The sequence below is a fragment of the Chelonoidis abingdonii genome, chromosome 3 (assembly GCF_003597395.2).
Source record: "Chelonoidis abingdonii isolate Lonesome George chromosome 3, CheloAbing_2.0, whole genome shotgun sequence".
Lineage (NCBI taxonomy): Eukaryota > Metazoa > Chordata > Testudines > Testudinidae > Chelonoidis > Chelonoidis abingdonii.
In genome coordinates, this window is record NC_133771.1 from 126,341,411 (window position 1) to 126,360,142 (window position 18,732).

General features: G+C 42.6%; 1 protein-coding gene across 1 annotated transcript in view; it reads right to left on the reverse strand.

Moving 5' to 3' along the window:
• Window positions 1–18,229, reverse strand: part of PLG (plasminogen) — a 53,853-nt gene extending 35,624 nt beyond the window's left edge. The window contains exons 1-6 of the mRNA XM_032793183.1: window positions 18,139–18,229; window positions 17,595–17,730; window positions 15,387–15,493; window positions 8,176–8,290; window positions 7,044–7,183; window positions 93–213 (exon numbers count right to left, since the gene is read on the reverse strand). Coding sequence (XP_032649074.1) covers window positions 93–213; window positions 7,044–7,183; window positions 8,176–8,290; window positions 15,387–15,493; window positions 17,595–17,730; window positions 18,139–18,229 — 710 coding nt within the window. The remainder of the gene's footprint in view (window positions 1–92; window positions 214–7,043; window positions 7,184–8,175; window positions 8,291–15,386; window positions 15,494–17,594; window positions 17,731–18,138) is intronic.
• Window positions 18,230–18,732: the final 503 nt, after the last annotated feature.

Consider the following 18,732-nt stretch of genomic DNA (forward strand, 5'->3'; position numbering starts at 1 on the left):
CTTTTTTCCTCCTAACTCCAGACCCCAGGGGCTATTTCCTGGTCTTTGGTCCATCTAGCTGATCAGTTATTTCATTACTGGTTGCGACTTACTTTGAAGGGATGTACCCATGAGAGTGAGGCTGTTGAGCATCCCAGTGCTGGCACTCAATCCCAGATTCTGTTTGGGAAATTTTGCCTTGGTAGTTTTCGCCACTGCAATACATGCATTCTTCTGTATGGACAAGCAGCAGTGAAAACAAAGAAACAGGAAAAAGTCAAGAATAGTATTTGTCTGGAAACTTTCTCTTTGGACATGCCATCAGCTCAAGAGACCAATCAGAAGGCAAAGCTAGAATGAAGAACTATTCTAAAATGGCAAGGTTTCTTCTACTGGTGGGTGACTTCTCCTGCTTAATTACATGGATTTTATTTGGCTTATTTGTTACACTATAGTGTATCTTTTAAAATAAAAACAATGAAAACTACAATTAAAACACTATGATATGACAAGATTTCTAAGGAGCTATTAGGTTGTGTATATTACTGGAGAAGCTTCCTTTGCAAAGTAGCTTCCTTTAAAGCGTAATGATTTGGATAATGAAGACACTGGTTCCATGGCATGTAATATAATGACACTGAACAGCTAACATTCTCCCACTATTCCCAGCAATCAGACCATGGCGAGACCAACCCTCTGGACTGATGTTCATTTTGTTTCCTGAACATAAGCCATTAAGTTTCATAGATTCAACTTTGAAATCAGAAGGGACCATCAAGATCATCTAGTCCCACCACCTGCCCATTACAGGCCACATAACCTCATCCACCCACTGCTGTAATCAGGGCCGGCTTTAGGAAGCGCGGGGCCCAATTCAAACATTTTCGGTGGGGCCCTGGCAGGGATGACTGAAAACAAAAACAAAAACCTGTCATTTCTTTCATGTATTATTTGCGTCCCGTAACTATATAAATAATACAATTATATATTATGTACATTGCATCATATATGCTGTTGATTGCTTATTAATGACCATCATTTCACATGTGTGGGTCCCTGCCACTCCCTGCGGGTGTGCACATGTGTGAGTCCCAGCTGCTCCCTGACCCCCTCATTGAAGCAGGTGTGAGGGAGCTGCGGGAACTGCAGCGCTAGCATGGACATTAGGCTGGTTGGAAGAGGGAGGGGCTGACTGGAGGTAGGGTCTAGCTGCAGGCAGGGCAAGGGTAGGGCTGACTGGAAAGAACAGCGGGGTGTGCGGTGGGCTGCTTCAGCAGGCGCGAGGGGATGCAGCAGGTTGGAGGCTGGAGACAGAGGAGTGGCGAACTCTCTGGTTTCAGCAGGGGAGTGCAGCGGGTTCTGGAGACAGGGAGGGGCTTGGGGTGGGTGTGGCTGGTGTGCAGGGCTGTGGCGGGCAGGGGCTGGTGGGAGGGCTGGCTGCTTTGGGCAGGCACAGGGTGTGTGCAGGGGTGGCTGGAGACAGGGCAGGGGTTTGGCAGGGTGGCTGTGGCACAGGGTGCAGAGCTGGTGCAGTGGTGGGGGGCAGGGCTTGGTGCGGGCAGGGCAGGGGGTGCAGCAGAGGCGCTGGAGCTGGCTTGTAAATAGCCCAAGCTCCATTATCCCAGGGCTCTGGGTTATTTAAAGGGCCGGAGCTCCCGCTTGCTTCTACTCCCCATGGATCTTTTAAATAGCCGCGGGAGCCCTGGAGAATACATGGGGGGCTGCGGGGCTCTGGTGGCTATTTAAAGGACAGGGTGGCAGAGACAGTTGGAGCCCTGGCCTTTAAATAGCCCCCGGAGCCCCCTACCGCTATCCCAGGGCTTTGGGAGCTATTTAAAGGGCCCAGAGCTCCAGCCGGGAAAGCGATGCTGCGGGGCTTGCTGTGCTCCGGCCGGGGCTCCAGCCAGGAGAGCGGGGCAGCTTGCCATGCTCCGGCCCGGGCCACAGGGCAGCTTGCCGCATTCCAGCCGGGAGAGTGGGGCAGCAAGGCAGCTTTGCTGTGCTCCGGCCGGGGCTGCGGGGCTGCTTTGCCGTGCTCCGGCCGGGGCTCCAGCCGGCGCTGCGGGGCTGCTTTGCCGCACTTCCGCCGGGGCTCCAGCCGGGGCTGCGGGGCTGCTTTGCCGCGCTCCGGCCGGGGCTGTGGGGCAGCGTGTCACTCTCCGGTGTGGGGCTCCAGCAGGGAGAGAGGAGCTGCGGGGCTTGCCGTGCTCTGGCCAGAGCTCCAGTGGGGAGAGCAGGGCTGTGGGGCAGCCACGCTCCCGGCCGCGCTTTGGTCAGGGGAGCGGGCCACGGAAGACCCTGGAGCAGACCTCAGCCAGCAGTAAGGAAAAAAAAATTTAAAAGAGGCCTAAGGCGCGGGGCCCTCTTAGGCGAGGGGCCCGATTCCAAGGAATTGGCTGAATCGGCCTAAAGCCGGCCCTGGCTGTAATAGACTCCTAACCTCCAGCTGAGCTACTGAAGTCCTCAAATCATGGTTTAAAGACTTCAGGTTACACAGAAACCACCATTTAACTTTAAACTTGCAAGTGACTTGTGCCTCATGCAGCAGAGGAAGTCCCACCTGGCTTCAGTAGAATTGTCTGTGTGAGTTATAGAAGGAAGATAAAGGAAGAGCAATATGTTTAGAATAGGGGAGTTGAACCAAGATTAATCTCTTTATGCACTGAGCAAAGGAACCCTAGAAGTTCTTGGTGCTTATGCTCATCGACTGCATCAAATTTTATGTGAATGCAAGATTTTCAGGGCTCACCCATGCCATATATCTGCATGCAAAACTCTCACTAATGTTAACAGACTTTGCCTGCATGACTATGATCGTCAGGTCAATCTTTCTTTTTCTTTTCTCTTTTTTTTAAATAAGCCATTTTCTAGTTAGAGCAGATCAAAAAGTATCTAAAACCAACCAAAAATTGTGATTCCTCTGTATCTATTAAATATTTATACAATTTAAGCCTTTCAGGGAAACGTCCTTTTTGTTGAGACCTTTTATGCTAAGTCCCAGCTGGATCTGAATTAAAAGCACAAATGGACCTGAAGCACAAACTGAGATCTGTATCTGCTTTTTAAACTCCTCAGATAGGAGTTTGTTCAGATCCAGATTTTTGAGTCAGGCTCGTCTCTAATTGTGAGTCCTTTCATCCCATACAATGATCTGGCAAGGAGCTGTTCTAATGGAAATGTTAACTGAATCTAAAGTGGGATGCTGAAACAAAACCATTGGGAAGTGGCGAAAACTCTATTTTTTAGTTTTGGAAGTTTCCAGACAGAATTATGGCATTTTACTAAGCATGATAACGTCTAAAAACAAGGTCATACACAAACAAGGCCCGGAGTCAGTAAGGTACTTAAGCGCATGCCTGATCTTAAGTAAATGAGGGGACCTATTGATATCAATGGGACTATTAACATGCTCAAAGTTAGGTATGTGCTTAAGTGCCTTGCTGAATTAAGGCCAATGGTACTAGCCATATTAACTATCACAAAAATGGGCCAGGTCCTCAGATTTGATGTCCTTAGATATATTATGGAAGGATTGGTCTGATGATTAAAAATAGGATGTGATCATAATGCAGTGCAATAATATTAACCAAGAAAAGAGGTCTCTTGTCACTGTCAAAGGGATTTGTCCTCTGGGGCCTGGTCTACACTACGCGTTTAAACCGATTTTAGCAGCATTAAACCGATTTAACGCTGTACCCGTCCACACTACAAAGCTCTTTATATCGATATAAAGGGCTCTTTAAATCTGTTTCTGTACTCCTCCCCAACGAGAGGAGTAGCGCTAAAATTGTTATTACCATATCGGATTAGGATTAGTGTGGCCGCAAATGGACAGTATTGCCCTCCGGGAGGTATCCCACAGTGCACCACTGTGACCGCTCTGGATAGCAATCTGAACTTGGATGCAGTGGCCAGTTAAACAGGAAAAGCCCCGCGAAATTTAGATTTTCATTTCCTGTTTGCCCAGCGTGGAGCTCTGATCAGCACGGGTGGCAATGCAGTCCAAAATCCAAAAAGAGCTCCAGCATGGACTGTACGGGAGATAATGGATCTGATCACTGTATGGGGAAACAAATCTGTTCTATCAAAGCTCCGTTACAGAAGGCGAAATGCCAAAGCGTTTGAAAAAAAATCTCCAGGCTACACAGTGCTGCGTGACAAGCGTAACGGGAAGCCAGAGATCCAAATGGACGCTCATGGAGGACTCCAGCTATCCCACAGTCCACAGCAGTCTCCGAAAAGTATTTGCATTCTTGGCTGAGCTCCCAATGCCTGTAGGTTCACACACATTGTCTGGTGTGGTTCAGGGAATAGCTCCTCAATTTAGCTGCCCCCCTGCCACCCGACGTGAAGAAAAGGGAAAGGAATCGTTTCTTGACTTCTTCAAATGTCACCCTATGTCTTATGATGCTGCTGGTAGAAAACGCATGCCCTGCACGCAGTGAAGCACAGTATTCGTCCTCTCCCCTCCTGGTGGCAAGAAGATGGTGCAGTAAGATAAAGGATAACTGTCCTTACATCCCATGAGTGCTCCTATGCTTGATAACTGCTTGAATACCCCTGGCTGGCTTGAGGTGAGGCCAGCTGGGGGGATGCCTGGGTAAAATAGGAATGATCCTGGTCATTCCCAGTAGATGGTACAGAAGCGGCTGGTAACCGTCTTCATCATAGCAACTGGCGGGGCTGAGCTTCAATCGCCCCTCCCTTTTCATTGTACAGAAAGATTCTGTACTGCCTGGACTATCATAGCAGTGGGATGCTGGGCTCCTCTCCCCCACACCGCTTAATGTTCCTCTGCCTGGACCTATCATACCACCGGCAGGCTGCCTCCCCCTCATTCATGTCACTAAAAACTCAGTGTTTTCTATTCCTACATTCTTTATTACTTCATGACACACAAATGGAGGGGAACTGCCAGGTAGCCCGGAAAGGTTGGGGGAGGAGCGAAGCATGGTGGGTGTCATAAAGTAGATAGGTTAAGGTAGGGTTAATTTTTTTATTTGCCTGTAAGGGGAACCAAACACCTGACCAGAAGACCAATCAGAGAACTGGATTGTTTAAAGTCAGGGGCGGGAATTTGTATACTCGGGTCTTTGTTGTTTTCTTGGCTATGGGTAAACAATTTTCTTCTATCTCCCTCTTATCTCAAATATTCTCCTAAACGTCTGTGAGTACAAAGGAAAGCAAAGTAATTCGGCTATGAAGAGCTTTGTGTTGTATGTACGATGGGATTGCTGTGCCTTTTTTGCTTCCTCGGCTGTGAGGGACAAGCTTCTCCTAACTCCCATCTTATATCAAAGTTCCTCCTAAACATCTGTGAGTACAAAGGAAAGCAAAGTAATTCGGCTATGATGAGCTTTGTGTTGTATTGACATGTATGTTGATTTGTTGACTGGTTTAATCGGGCTATCTTTTAAATCAGACTGTGTATTCATATGTTCTTATAAGCAAGAGCCTGTATTGAGTTTCTTCATGCAGAGTTATTGTTTTATATTTTCTTTCTTTTTTTTCTATAAAGTTTCTTTTAAACCCTGTGGAAGTTTCTTTCCTAGTGAGGCAGAGGGGGGAGGGAAAAGCCCAAACTCTGTGTCTCACTTCCTATTGTCCCAGGGCGAGAAAAGGCTGCAGGACAAAGGGAGGGGGAATCTCTTGTGTGAGCTGACTAGTGAATGCCTAGCCTCGGGGAAGCTAGATTGCTCTCCGGTTGTATTCCAAGAAGTGAAAGTATAGCATTGCACTGGCTAACCCAGGAAGGGGGGAAGCTGGGAGAGGGGAGAGAGAGAGACCCAGGGGTCTGGGTCTTGGGGTCCCAAAGGAAGGGTTGGGGACACCAAGAGAGGAAAGGGGGTCGGCCCTATAATTCCTGACCTGGTGGCAGCGAGAATATCCAAGCTGGTAGTGGACTTGGGGGAGTTTCAATAAAGCCCCAGACTTTGGACCTAAAGTCCAGGTTTGGGACAGGAGGCTTTTTATTACAGTGGGGTGTTGCAGGGGCACCCCCCGTGAATGGCATGTAGCTCATCATTTCTGCGGGATCTGACACAGACACCTGTGCTGTCTGATACACTGGTTCTCTAGTACATTTGCCCCATATTCTAGGCAGGACTGACTCTATTTTAGAAACCATAAGGGAGGATGACTCGGGGAGTCATTCCCAGTTTTTGCTTTGCGCCCCGGCCGATCTCAGCCAGAGGCACCCCATGATAGCAGCAGACAGTACAGAGGAACAGATAACCATCATCTCATTGCAATTACCCTGGAGAACAAGTACAGAACAACTGATAACCATCTCTGCTATCATGCAAAAGCAAATGAATGCTGCTGTGAGTGCTGGAGTATCGCCTCTGGTCCGCGCGGCATCCAGTACACGTACGGTGACGTGTAAAAAAAAAAAAGCTGAACGGGCTCCATGGTTGCCGTGCTATGGCATTTGCCAGGGGCAATCCAGGGAAAAAGGGTGCGAAAGGATTGTCTGCTGTTGCTTTCCCGGAGGAAGGATAACTGACGACATTTACCCAGACCACCCGCGACAATGATTTTTGCCCCATCAGCCACTGGGCTCTCAACCCAGAATTCTAAGGGCAGGGGAGACTGTGGGAATTACGGGATAGCTATGGAATAGCTACCCACAGTGCAACGCTCCGGAAATCGACACTAGCCTCGGACCATGGACGCACACCGCCGAATTAATGTGCTTAGTGTGGGCACGTGCACTCGACTTTATACAATCTGTTTTATAAAACCGGTTTATGTAAAATCGGAATAATCCCGTAGTGTAGACGTACCCTGGAACAGATGTACTTGTATGTTGACCTTAGGGATACTCCTGAGGCTATCCAAAAGAACAGTAAGAAGCCTGATCCTGCAAGTCACTTGAGTAAAGACTACCCACCTGAGAAAATTTTTTGCAGCTTCTGGATTAAAATTTGCTGGCATGATCTCAAACAAAGGGATAATGGGATCAAGGAGCTAACATTTCCATACTTTGAAAAGAAGCACTTACACAATTTAACATACTTAGAGATTTTTTGATGTAAAAAGATCTTTGGTGTGTGTATCCTGACCTTCACATTCTTGGATGTTACAGTAATCAAATCTGATATTAGGATCTGTTGTGTAACACCAGGGTCCTTTTTCATCCTCATCAGGATTTCTGCAGTAGTTTGCCTCTAACCCTGCAAGGGGGGTGTTGTCAGGTGTATATCTGAAATAAAATAAAAATATCATTATAGCAAAAGTGAAATGTCCAAATTTCTCAGGTGATTTTGGACTCTAGTCATACACATGAAAGGCCAGAAAAATAGATGCTCCCTTTGGTTGCCCAGAGTTGAAATCCTTATCGGAAGAGCATTCTGTGGCTGTCATTAGTAGCCTCTTCATAGCTTTGATGGCTCTGGGGAAAAGCCAACAGTTTACAGGAAATATGACAGCCTCATAATCCAAGAATGCTCTTTTACACTTGCAACGGATTCCTGCTGTTGGATTGCCAGGATCTGAGCTCCAACAATAACTGTTCTGTTTTTATAACGCACATAGTTAAAAAAAAACAACAAGATTTCGCATGGAACACTTTCCAGGGAATGCAGAAAAGGACATTAACTAAACACATGAGAGTTGTCAACAACTTGAATGTGATACTAACACATCCTATGTGAATGTGAGGTTAACCGTTAGATCTTGTTGACCGCTTCTCATTTAAAGCCATAAAATATTGCCATGGAAACACGCAAAGGGCTCTCCAGTAAGATGACATAACTTCTATCTCCTTTGCCACTTTTAGCACCCGTTGCAGCGAATGGGTGAAATCCTAGCCCACTGAAGTCAGTGAGAGCTTTGCCAATGACTTCAACGGAGCTAGGATTTCATCCAATGAGTGTTTTGCTTGCTTAAGGACCACCAAATTTGGCCAGAAACGCTATCTTTGAAATCATCCCTTAGGTCATTTAGTACATTCCCTTGAATCGCTGCAGGATACATTTCATAGATGCTTAGAAATATGTGAGCCTTGCTGGTCTTTGAGAGAACAGGTAGATCACAGTGATCAAGACAAGGAGGAAATGATTTCTTACCAATGAGTTTGAATGCTGAACAATTCACTTTAATAATATACACTATAAAATGATTTAGTACACATTTAATATGGATGGCTAAGAATAGGTTCAGAATAACATATACACAAATATGAAAATGACATACTTAGGTAAATGAGGTTTACTGTCACTCCACTTCTGGCAGGGCACACCACTCTGAGTTTCAGATACTGTTCCTCTATAGTCCTTCCCCTTACCAGTCCTGCATTCTAAAAGATACACTGACACGAAATACATTTTTATCTATCAGTATAATAATTCACATCTGTTTCAATTAAATAACTATATACAGATTCTACACACATGATAATCAGCCTAAATAACCACATTCTGAATCTTCTCCACCCACAACCCCCACCAAAAAACCCTAGTTGTGTTATTGTAAAGCTCTTTAAAAACAGGTTAGTTTGCAAATTTTAATGATGTAGATAAGGAAGGTCACATGAGTGTATACATAAAGACCAAAAAACTAAAATGTTTAGGGAAACAGATATAACAAATTATGGTTGTTTTTGAAGGGTGGGTTCAGATTACAACAGCTATAATGCTCCCTTCTTGAGAGTGGAATAAAACGTTGTTTTTAATGCCTCTGTGTTTGTATTGCTCTGCTATGCATAAAACTGTACAAAATATTTTCAACGAAACCTAGAAGCACGTGAAACTCACCTGATTTTGGGCAGAGTGGGCCCCAGAAAGGATCACAGATCTAAACATGCCTAAACTTTAAAGTTTCAAAAGGTGGAATTTTGTAACTCAGACTTATTCAAGTTTGGGTTTTGTAACAAACAGTAAACATAGACAATGTGTTTCACTGAGATCCCCCTGCTCATGAATGAAACTTGACTCATTTATGGAACTATACTGAAAGCATGAGTCACCCCTGGACATGATGAAGCTGGATAGGTTAACTTTGAGCTAAAGAGCTAAACTTTGGATTTTGGGCAGTGCTGGCCTTTGTGGAACCGGCCTAACTGTGTGAAAACCTGGCCTTATAGAAATAAATGGGAGTTTTGACACTGACTTCAGTGGGGCCAAGATGTCACCCTAGCTTTATCATTTCCCTATGAAGATAGCCTTGAAGATGTAAAATGACCTGTAGCCCTGAAAGCCTTAAGTTGCCAGCGATTTGTCCAGTCCCCTTGCAGCCATCCAAGACTGGCCTTTGGGGTCTGGAAAAACTATGCCCAAATCAAGCAGCTATGACTAAGACTACAGAGAAGCTGACAGCTGTAGGGCTCAGTGCTGACCAGGCTACTGCTGATGGAACTAGGGCTGCCTTTGGGTTGGGCATCTGAAATTGCAGATGTTGAACAGCAGCATCTCTGATTGACTCTTCAGAACTGTGCCCATTTGCAGTGACACACAGCATGCACTTAAATTCCATTCCTCTCCGGTGGTCACCATTAAAAAGCAACATTTATCATACTGCAGTCTTTCTTATTTCCTGGTGCCAGGTTGGTCCAGAGGTGAAAATTAGTGCAACCTTGAGGCTTACAAATTCTTCATTTTATGAGCTAATAATTGTGAGTGTCATCTTTGTTCATTTATGAACCATTCTAGCACAGTTCATCACAATGAAACCTGTACAGGAGATAATCATTACTGACATGCTCTTGTCTAAACCGACTTACCACAAGTGTCACCAAGCGTTCTAATACAATCCTGCTCCACTTTTATTAAGTGACCTCCATTAAGCAATCAATTTTTGACAGTTCCTTGTTTGGTCATTTAGGACAGGTTTTACTCATTATTTGTTTTTAGAGGATCTGAAACAGGCCTAAGTGGTGATTATTTTTTTTTCAGGGGCCTTCTGGCATCCTTTATTTCTTCTCCCCATCCACCTATTCCCCATGCACAAGCACACATGTCAATGCTTAGTGTCTCCCCTGCTCCTGGTAATTAAAGTGATCTTTCCTCTAGCTGAGAAGGATTGGGGTTCATCAGGTTGGTTTCAGTGTTTTTAACCATTGGCTATGGAGAATTTTTGTTGTTTTTCAGGTTTGCTTCAAAATTTCTCAACATAACATATACCACAACTACCGTAGGAGCATAATTATCCTTTTACATACATCAGTGTAAATCTGGAGTAACTCAATTGACATAAAATTGATTTACCTAGGAACAGTAAGAGGAGAATTAGGCTAACTGCTTGTTTATGGATGGGGGTCCAGATTTTCCTAAAATTGAGAGGTCTTTGCATCTGGGGTTCTGATTCAGGCCTATTTCTAATTTGGCCAGACTATATTTATGGATAAATATGCAGTCTACCATAGAATTTTTAGCTGGGAACCTTTTGTATACCCTAAGCAGTTTTGCAATGTGTTCACATTTGAAAATCTGAAGAAATGAACACTGAAGCAGTCAAGTGCTGACACGAACTCTTTTTATTTGAATAAACTTCTGACAGTTTATATAACCTTTAGCTTTTTTCCATCTGCTAATAAATAACCAACTTTGAACCCTGAACTCAAGCCCATGTTCATTTGGATTAACAATTTACGAATTGATATGTCCAAATACGGCCTTTAAGTCCCACCCCTCTTTCCACAACACAAACTAAATTAGCTTCTGTCTTTTATAGCATGTTTGATGGGGAAGTTCTGAAAAAAAATCTGCACATTTTTTTCCTGTCAAACACTATCTGTGGCTGTGAACGATAAAATAGAGAAGGGTAATCAAATCTCATGTAATGTGTAATGACCCAACCATTCCCAGTCTCTGTTTAGGCCTGAGTTAATTGTATCTAATTTGCATATTAATTCCAGTTCAGCAGTCTCTCTTTGGAGTCCGTTTTTGAAGTTTTTTTACTGCAAAATTGCCACCTTCAAGTCTGTCACTGAGTGGTTAGAGAGGTTGAAGTGTTCTCCCACTGGTTTTTGAATGTTATGATTCCTGGTGTCCAATTTGTGTCCATTTATTCTTTTGCGTAGAGAACTGTCCGGTTTGGCCAATGTACACGGCAGAGGGGCATTGGCTGGCACATGATGGCATCTATGCGCTGGTAGATGTGGCAGGTGAACGAACCCTGACGGCGTGGCTGATGTGATAGGTCCTAGATGGTGTCCCTTGAATAGATATGTGGACAGAGCTGTCATCGGCTTTGTTGCAAGGATAGGTTCCTGTTTAGTGTTTATGTTGTATGGTGTGCGGTTGCTGGTGAGTATTTGCTTCAGGTGGGACTGGTTGGGTCATTACACTAATTGAATCTATTTCCTGTGTTAAGTTCTCCTCACCCTTCTATGGTCAACTTAATTATCACTTCAAAAGTTTTTTTCTCCTGCTGTTGATAGTCTCATCTATGATTAGACTCTTCTGTTGGTATGCATACTTCCACCTTTTCATGTTCTCTGTATGTATAAATATCTCCTGTCTGTGTGTTCCATTCTATCCATCCGAAGAAGTGAGCTGTAGCTCACAAAAGCTCATGCTGAAATAAATTTGTTAGTCTCTAAGGTGCCACAAGTACTCCTGTTCCTAATGGGAAATGTTCACTTTCCTTTGACACATTAGGCTATTAGTGACTGCCAGAGGCAGCACAGTAGGCTACACAAATCAATGATCTGACCCGGTTAGGCAAATTCTTCATTCCTATTTCCTGTTCTGTAACAACATATTCAGACAACATGATTTCATCTTTAGGATTGATACAAGATGCTTTAAAACTCTGTGACAATAATAGGGTAAATTACAGAGGAACACAGCTAAATAGTCAGTCAGCTACAGTAAAGCCTTTAATCTCACTGAACTAGACATATTGCACTGTTCTAAACTATCCTTTAGCAGGGAGTTTCACAGCTTCATGCATAACAGTCAGAGCTCCTTCATGCTGTATGCTGGAGGCTGCACTAAAGAAAAAAGCTTATTGGCAACTGGATTGGCTTTTTTAGAGTCGTTAGTACAAATTAAAATAAAGGAATGACTAAATCAAGGGTTGACAACTCCCTTGACTTTAGCACTAATCTTATGATACTAGGATTTTATTGAAAGCCCCAGCTCCTGGAAGCAAGTGATTAGATGAAAATTTCAGCTTGCAAATAAAAAATAAAGCAAATTTGTAGCCTTCATGGTTGCATATAAGAGCTGGAAAATATGACCTGAGTGTACTCCAATGGCTCAAAAGCCAGAAGGAAAATAAAAAGGCCCTCACTTTTTTTTTTTAAATATCTCATGGTTTTTAAGTCAATCTTGTGATTTTTGTAGCTTGACTCATGGTTTTCGAATGTTTAGGGTTGGCAATTCTGACATATTTATTGATTGGCTTATATATTTGGCTTGTTTAACAGGAAACCAACCCCAAGATCCATGGCTGAGATTTTCAAAGGATACTAAGGGAGTTGGATGTCCAAATCCCATTGAGTTTAAATGGGATTTGGGCACCAAACTCCTCTGGAATCCTTTGAAAATCCCAGTCTGCATGTGGTAGGATCGTCACCCATCCTTATATTTGCTGGATAGTTCTGATTTTGACAGTACCCTAAACACATTTTCAGGATTGGCATGTCATTGTGTTGGCATCAACGCATCATGAGTTAATGACATAAGAGTTACAATGTTGTGGTGTTATGGGACAGATTCTGATCTCAGAGATTCATTGGCCTTTCTCTGGATTTACAGCAGTGTAAACCAGAATAAGAATCTGGCCCTCTCATTACAGTATTTGTATTGTGTCAACTGGAATATTTAATTACTTGTAAGTGAAGAGTTAATTTCATCTTACTTCATCACTTGCTCATGTGTCCATTGATTTTTCATATTTATAACAAAAACTATACAGGGCCAACTTTTAAGGTCTTGCTCGGTTTTTACTCAAATCCTTACTCAAAGGAAACTTCCACTGTCTTCTGGCTATAATAGAATATCCCATATTGAAATGTTAAGTAAGGACATTTACTAAGTCCACTATTCTTAAACCTATTTTAATTTACCCCAGAAGTGATATCAAGTATCAGAGGTGTAGCTGTGTTAGTCTGGATCTGTAAAAAGCGACAAAGAATCCCGTGGCATCTTATTGACTAACAGATTTATTGAAGCATGAGCTTTCGTGAGTCAATACCCACTTCGTCAGACGCTGCGTCTGACAAAGTGGGTAATTACCCACAAAAGCTTATGCTCCAATATGTCTGTTAGTCTATAAGGTGCCCGGAAATGATGTGACTCAAAACCTGTGTATAGCTTTTAATACAAATGACTTATTAAGTCAATTTTCTATCAGGAACGTGTGAAAAAAGAAAGTGGCAGGGAGTTGTATATGCACTATATGTCTGGAAGCTCTAGCTGTTGGGTTTGAGTTGGAGTCAGAGGGCCAATGTTCTGTTGATGCAAATAACTCTGGTGGCATTTTGGCCATTTACCTGTAACATTTAAGAGACAGATGGTGAGTTAATAAAGCTTGTTATTTTTCTAAATTTTTAAGAGATTATAGTTATTCAACTGAGTTAAACTGCAAAAGCAGGAAGGCCAATTCCAAAGCCAGAGAAATTTTACTTACCTCAACTCTGAAGGAAGATATCAAGTTACAAGTATTACATCATCAAAACAAAATCTCCTTGGTTGATCATAAACTGGAGATACGACATTTATCTAGCAACTTTTGAAGCTACTGGCTTCTACAAATTAACTTCTTTCTTGGTGTCCTACGCATTACACTATATTATCCTATATGTGTTCCAGGACATGAATGTGAGAACTAGGAGGAAGATTGATGAAGCTCATTGATGTTTAAATTCCAGTTTTGGGGGTATCTGGGCCGGATTCACAGCTGAAGTCACTGAAATCTGTGGAAATATGCTAATTTATACCAGTTTAGAATCTGGTCCATTGTGTTTTCCTTATAGAACCTTATAGAATAAATGAGACCTGCTTCATGGCTGTCTGCAGCTTAGTATTTCAGCATATTTTTCAAACTCATCAAAAAATTTTAAAAAGTGAAAAAGCACTACTGATAATTACAGCATTATTTAACACAGGTCAATATAAACACAAGATATGCTAGCCAGTTACCCTAGGTGTTTGAATGATTAGCAAATAAGACCTTTCTTTTCTCCAAGAACTCTCACTTCAGTCAGTTGATGTTACTATGTAATTTTTCTTCCCTTGGAACTTGTAGAAGTGGTCACATTTAAAGGTGGAAATTTATTTTTCACACTGCCTACTGTCTTTTCAAGGCTTGACTATAATTTTACTTGAAGGGGAGAATTAAGGAATCTAAAAAGAGTCTTCAACCCAACCACTCGTCTGAGCATGCTATAAGCCTAGAATAGAGATTTTAAAAGGGATATTATAAAAAACAGATATTTTATATTTTGTTATTGAGAGATTCATTGTTTATTGATCAGAGGTTGGCAACCTTTCAAAAGTGGTGTGCCGAGTCTTCATTTATTCACTCTAATTTAAGGTTTTGCGTGCTGGTAATACATTTTAATGTTTTAGAAGGTCTCTTTCTATAAGTCTATAATATATAACTAAAATATTGTTGTATATAAAGTAAATAAGGTTTTTAAAATGTTTAAGAAGCTTCATTTAAAATTAAAATTAAACCGTGCCATAGGTTGCCTACTGCTGTTATAGACAGAATCAAAGGCAAATTACTGTTTTGTGGGGCCCTGAGCCAGAGCAAGTGGGGGCCCCTCCCTCCCCTTCCACCTGCAGTCACACCCTCCCTCACCCCATGCTCCTGCCAGAGAGCGGGTCGGGGTGCACCCTGCCCACCCAGCACTCCTGCTGAGAGGAGAATGGGCACAGGCCCCATTGGCCCAATGGCTAATTCACCACTGGATAGAATATGAGATCAAATGCTTCTTCTGTTAAATCATCCCTGGTTTTCTGGGACATATTTAAACCACATAAACTCAAAATGAAGGGACTGAAAATAAAACATACAAACAGGAAACCCAGTAGAGTTGAAAACTCACATGATAATAGATTCCACAGACCCATTAAGCAGAGTGCTGCAAACACTTATCAATGGAGAAATGTAACACTTTTTTTTTTTTTTTGGTTGAAGCATGTTCAATATGTGTGATCCCAAAAACATAAAATGCGTGCGACTAGCTGGAGGGTTAGAAATCCATCTATATTCTTTCCCTTCAAGGAAGCTGGTTTGAATCCAGCTCAAGTTGGGTGTAGTGTCATCTGAGGACTGTTCAAAGGCCTATATGGAATTACGTTAGTGTTTTCAGTCCATTTCCATGCATCCATCTCACAGAAATCATCACCACCATAAATGACAGGAAACTAACAACCTCAGAAAAGTGGTAAAGGATATATTTCTGTCAGGTGAGCATATATTAAAGAAGTAATATCAAAATATATACATACTTCTCTTCTCAAAGAGCACTACATCTGTTCTTCTAACCAACTCCGATGTTTTGGTGTTCTCAGCCAGTGTAGTACATTGTTGATCTTTACTGGTGAATAGAAAGGCCCTGTTGAAATTGAGAGGGGAAAGCCGTAGAAGAAACAGCCATTAATGTTGTTTAAATTATTGTCTTAGTGAAAATTTTTCATTATCCATTTTAGATTTTATCAGTCATGGCAGTTTAGAGACATTTTAGGCTTTTGGTAAAATTTTCAAAAGCACCTGAAGTGCCTAAATTGGACTTAGGCTCCTAAATGTCTCCAGCACATTTTGAAAATGTTACCCTTTGTCTGGAGTAGGTTCTAACTGCCTCGCCTATAACTCAGCCTGTGCAAACTGAACTATGGGTGTTATCCTGCATTCACATTAGGAAAAGTGGTTATGTTAAAGGAGTCCTAGCTAGCTGATGTCAAGTAAGCCTGACCTACACTCAGCTTTTCCCTGGTCTAGCAAAGCCTGATACACCATGACAGGCTGCTCTTACTAAAACAACAACACAAACAAAACAGCGTTCAACAATTATGGGCCCAAAACATGGCAAAACCATTACATTAAACTGCAATGTTGAGTCCATTCCTGTAGTATTTTTATAAAGATGTAACATCCTCCTTCTCATGCAACTTTCTTCTCCTGGTTCCCCCCCCCCCCCACCATGCTAATCAGCACACATTGTTGATTTAAAAGTATTTATACAAAAAAGTCCTATTGGTCTAAAAACCAGGCTTGATCAAGGGCTCAAACGTACAGGGACTTGATCCTGCAAAATTCCCCATAAACTTCAGTGATGCAGGATCAGGTGCCATGGGCAGAGTTCATGGCTGCAGCCCTGACTTCCACACCAGGCACTCAGGAGGCTGAGGGATAATATTCTGTACGTAGAGGTCCCAGCAGGGAACAGTTACCCCTCTACAAAAGATACATGTATATTTTTAACTTTTCTTTAAGGAACTTGGTCCAAATCTCTCTCTTGCCTTTCCTCAGTGAGAGCTCCAGAAGTGTTGCTGAAGTTCTGCATCCTCTGCATAGCTTATGGGGAGTGAAGGAGAGGTGTGTGTGTCGAGGGTGGGGGGTGTTCACAGAGGATGGGTGATGATTCATTTGCATGAAAATAGTAGCTGGAGCCTGGCAGTGACTTCTGTGATCCTGTTTGGTAGCATCCCTTTAAAATGAATATTGTTTTTTGATGGATCTTTGCCATCTTTAAAACTTTCGGTAGATTTTAAATTGATTGCCAAGCTATAAACCATTTTAAAAACTCAGCACCAGATCACCTGTGGCTCGAACAAGGGGAGGGGAATCGAAAGGGCAGAAAATTCCATAAGATTCACCTCTGGAGTTTTCAAAGCATCATCATTTGGAAGAGAAAGGGTTGGGAACCCTGGGATTTTAGAGAGGAAGTCCTCCCAGCCCCATGGATGGACAGGACCTGGTGTGAAGGGAGCCTCCTTTTACAGTGCAGGCTTCTCCCTTTGCACTGCTCCACCAGCCCCCTTCCCTCAGGCAGCATGCTGGGCTCTGCAGTTAATGTTGCTGCAAGGAATGATAACTGTTAGTAGAATATCCAGTCAGATATATGGCAACTGAGCAGGGGACAGTGCTACAGGTTGGCCTGTTTCCTACTCCATCACCTCCAATGCCCCAAAATCCTACAGAGACCTTCACTCATAGGACCTCCACAGGGAAGCAAGGAGGAGAGATGGTGCCATTCCCTCCGTCCCAGGAAAGATCTAGTCCACACACATTAGTGCAGGGGATCCTCTGGCTCAAGGTGCAGAATAAGAATGATATAGACCCAAGAAGTGCTGCTGCTGATGTCCTGTTTTCTGAGAAGCGCATTTCTTATAGGTCTATGTATGGCAAAGGGTCTGAAGGCACCTGGATATTGGTGTGTTAGATTGTTTGTCAAGAAGGTTTGTGCATCAAGATACCCAGTTTTTTTCTAACGTATGCTGAAATTAAAAACACCATCTTCTTGGTCTCTCCTTCCATATCGTCTCTTTTCACTCACATCTCCCAGGTATTGACTTTCTGGGCATTTTTTCCTTTCTTCCCAAACCTCAGAATAAACGTACTCCTGAGGAACACCTTTAGAAAGCTTCCTTAACATATAAAGCAGAATACTCAGTCGGTCACAATGGAATATAGCTGTGAGACACAACAGAAATTACCTGCATGTGAATTTTGTTTCAGCTTCACATTTCTCAGCACATTCTTCTTTACGGTTTGTTTTGTAAATCTGTTTTATTTGACCAACTATCCAAGCACCCTCCGTTTTTACATAGTTGTCTAGTATATCTCCTTGTGCTAAAAGAAAACAAAAAAAAAGGAGAGGTGATTAAACAGTGAGACTTCTGCAGTTCATATAATTTATGCTTTTAAATTGCATTTCCTGTCACACATTGGCAAGTGAAGCTGCCATTTAATTTGTGTGCATTTGAGCTAATGGTAACACACCCTGAACAAGCTCCATTCTCCTGGCATGGTAAAGGTTGGCATCAGTGAACACAAAGACAGAGACGAAGTGCTTTGATGATGAGAACAAGTGGTCTGATGCATAGGGAATGGGAAGCAGGCAGAGAGACCCAAAGGGGTGAGGAAGCTATACGGAGTGAATCAGAAACAAGGGAGATGATTTTGGTAACAGTATTTTGGAGACACTGGAAGGATGGGAGTGATGAGAAAAAATGACTCTTGTTCAGTTTTATCTGTCACATCTTCTTGGTTGTCGGTCTGCAGATGTTTTGAGTGGAAACAAGACAACCTCAGTCATCAGGCTGTTACTGCAGCCAATTACAATGACCATGTTTATTGTTATAGTATCTCAAGACCGGATCAGATTCAATAGTCAAGCTATCAGGCTGTGTCTTTGATTGCAATGAATTACAAAATTGTGAATTGGTAAATAAATTAATTTGGCAGTTTCTGAAAGCTAGACCTACTTGTTAAATGTGTTGGATGAATATGCTAATATGTTTTACATCTGCATGAACCAATTAATGCTGAGATGTTCAATTATATTCACCCTTGTAAAGGAATTTGCTATCTAAGTAACTTTCCTCTGCCATCTATAAAAATTCTAAATGTCTATTCATCAGTTAGACAATTGTTTCTCTGCTGTTTTTAGCAGCAGGATCACAGAGAGCACTAATCATGTGGTTTTATCATTTCCTTTTCAAACGAGGATATTCTTGATAAATGTTTGATACTGAGAATTATTCATTCAGTATGAAATTCATCCCTAAACAGACATTGACCCCAAGGCCTGCACATCACTCAAATCCATTTACATCTTGTGCGGACCCTCTG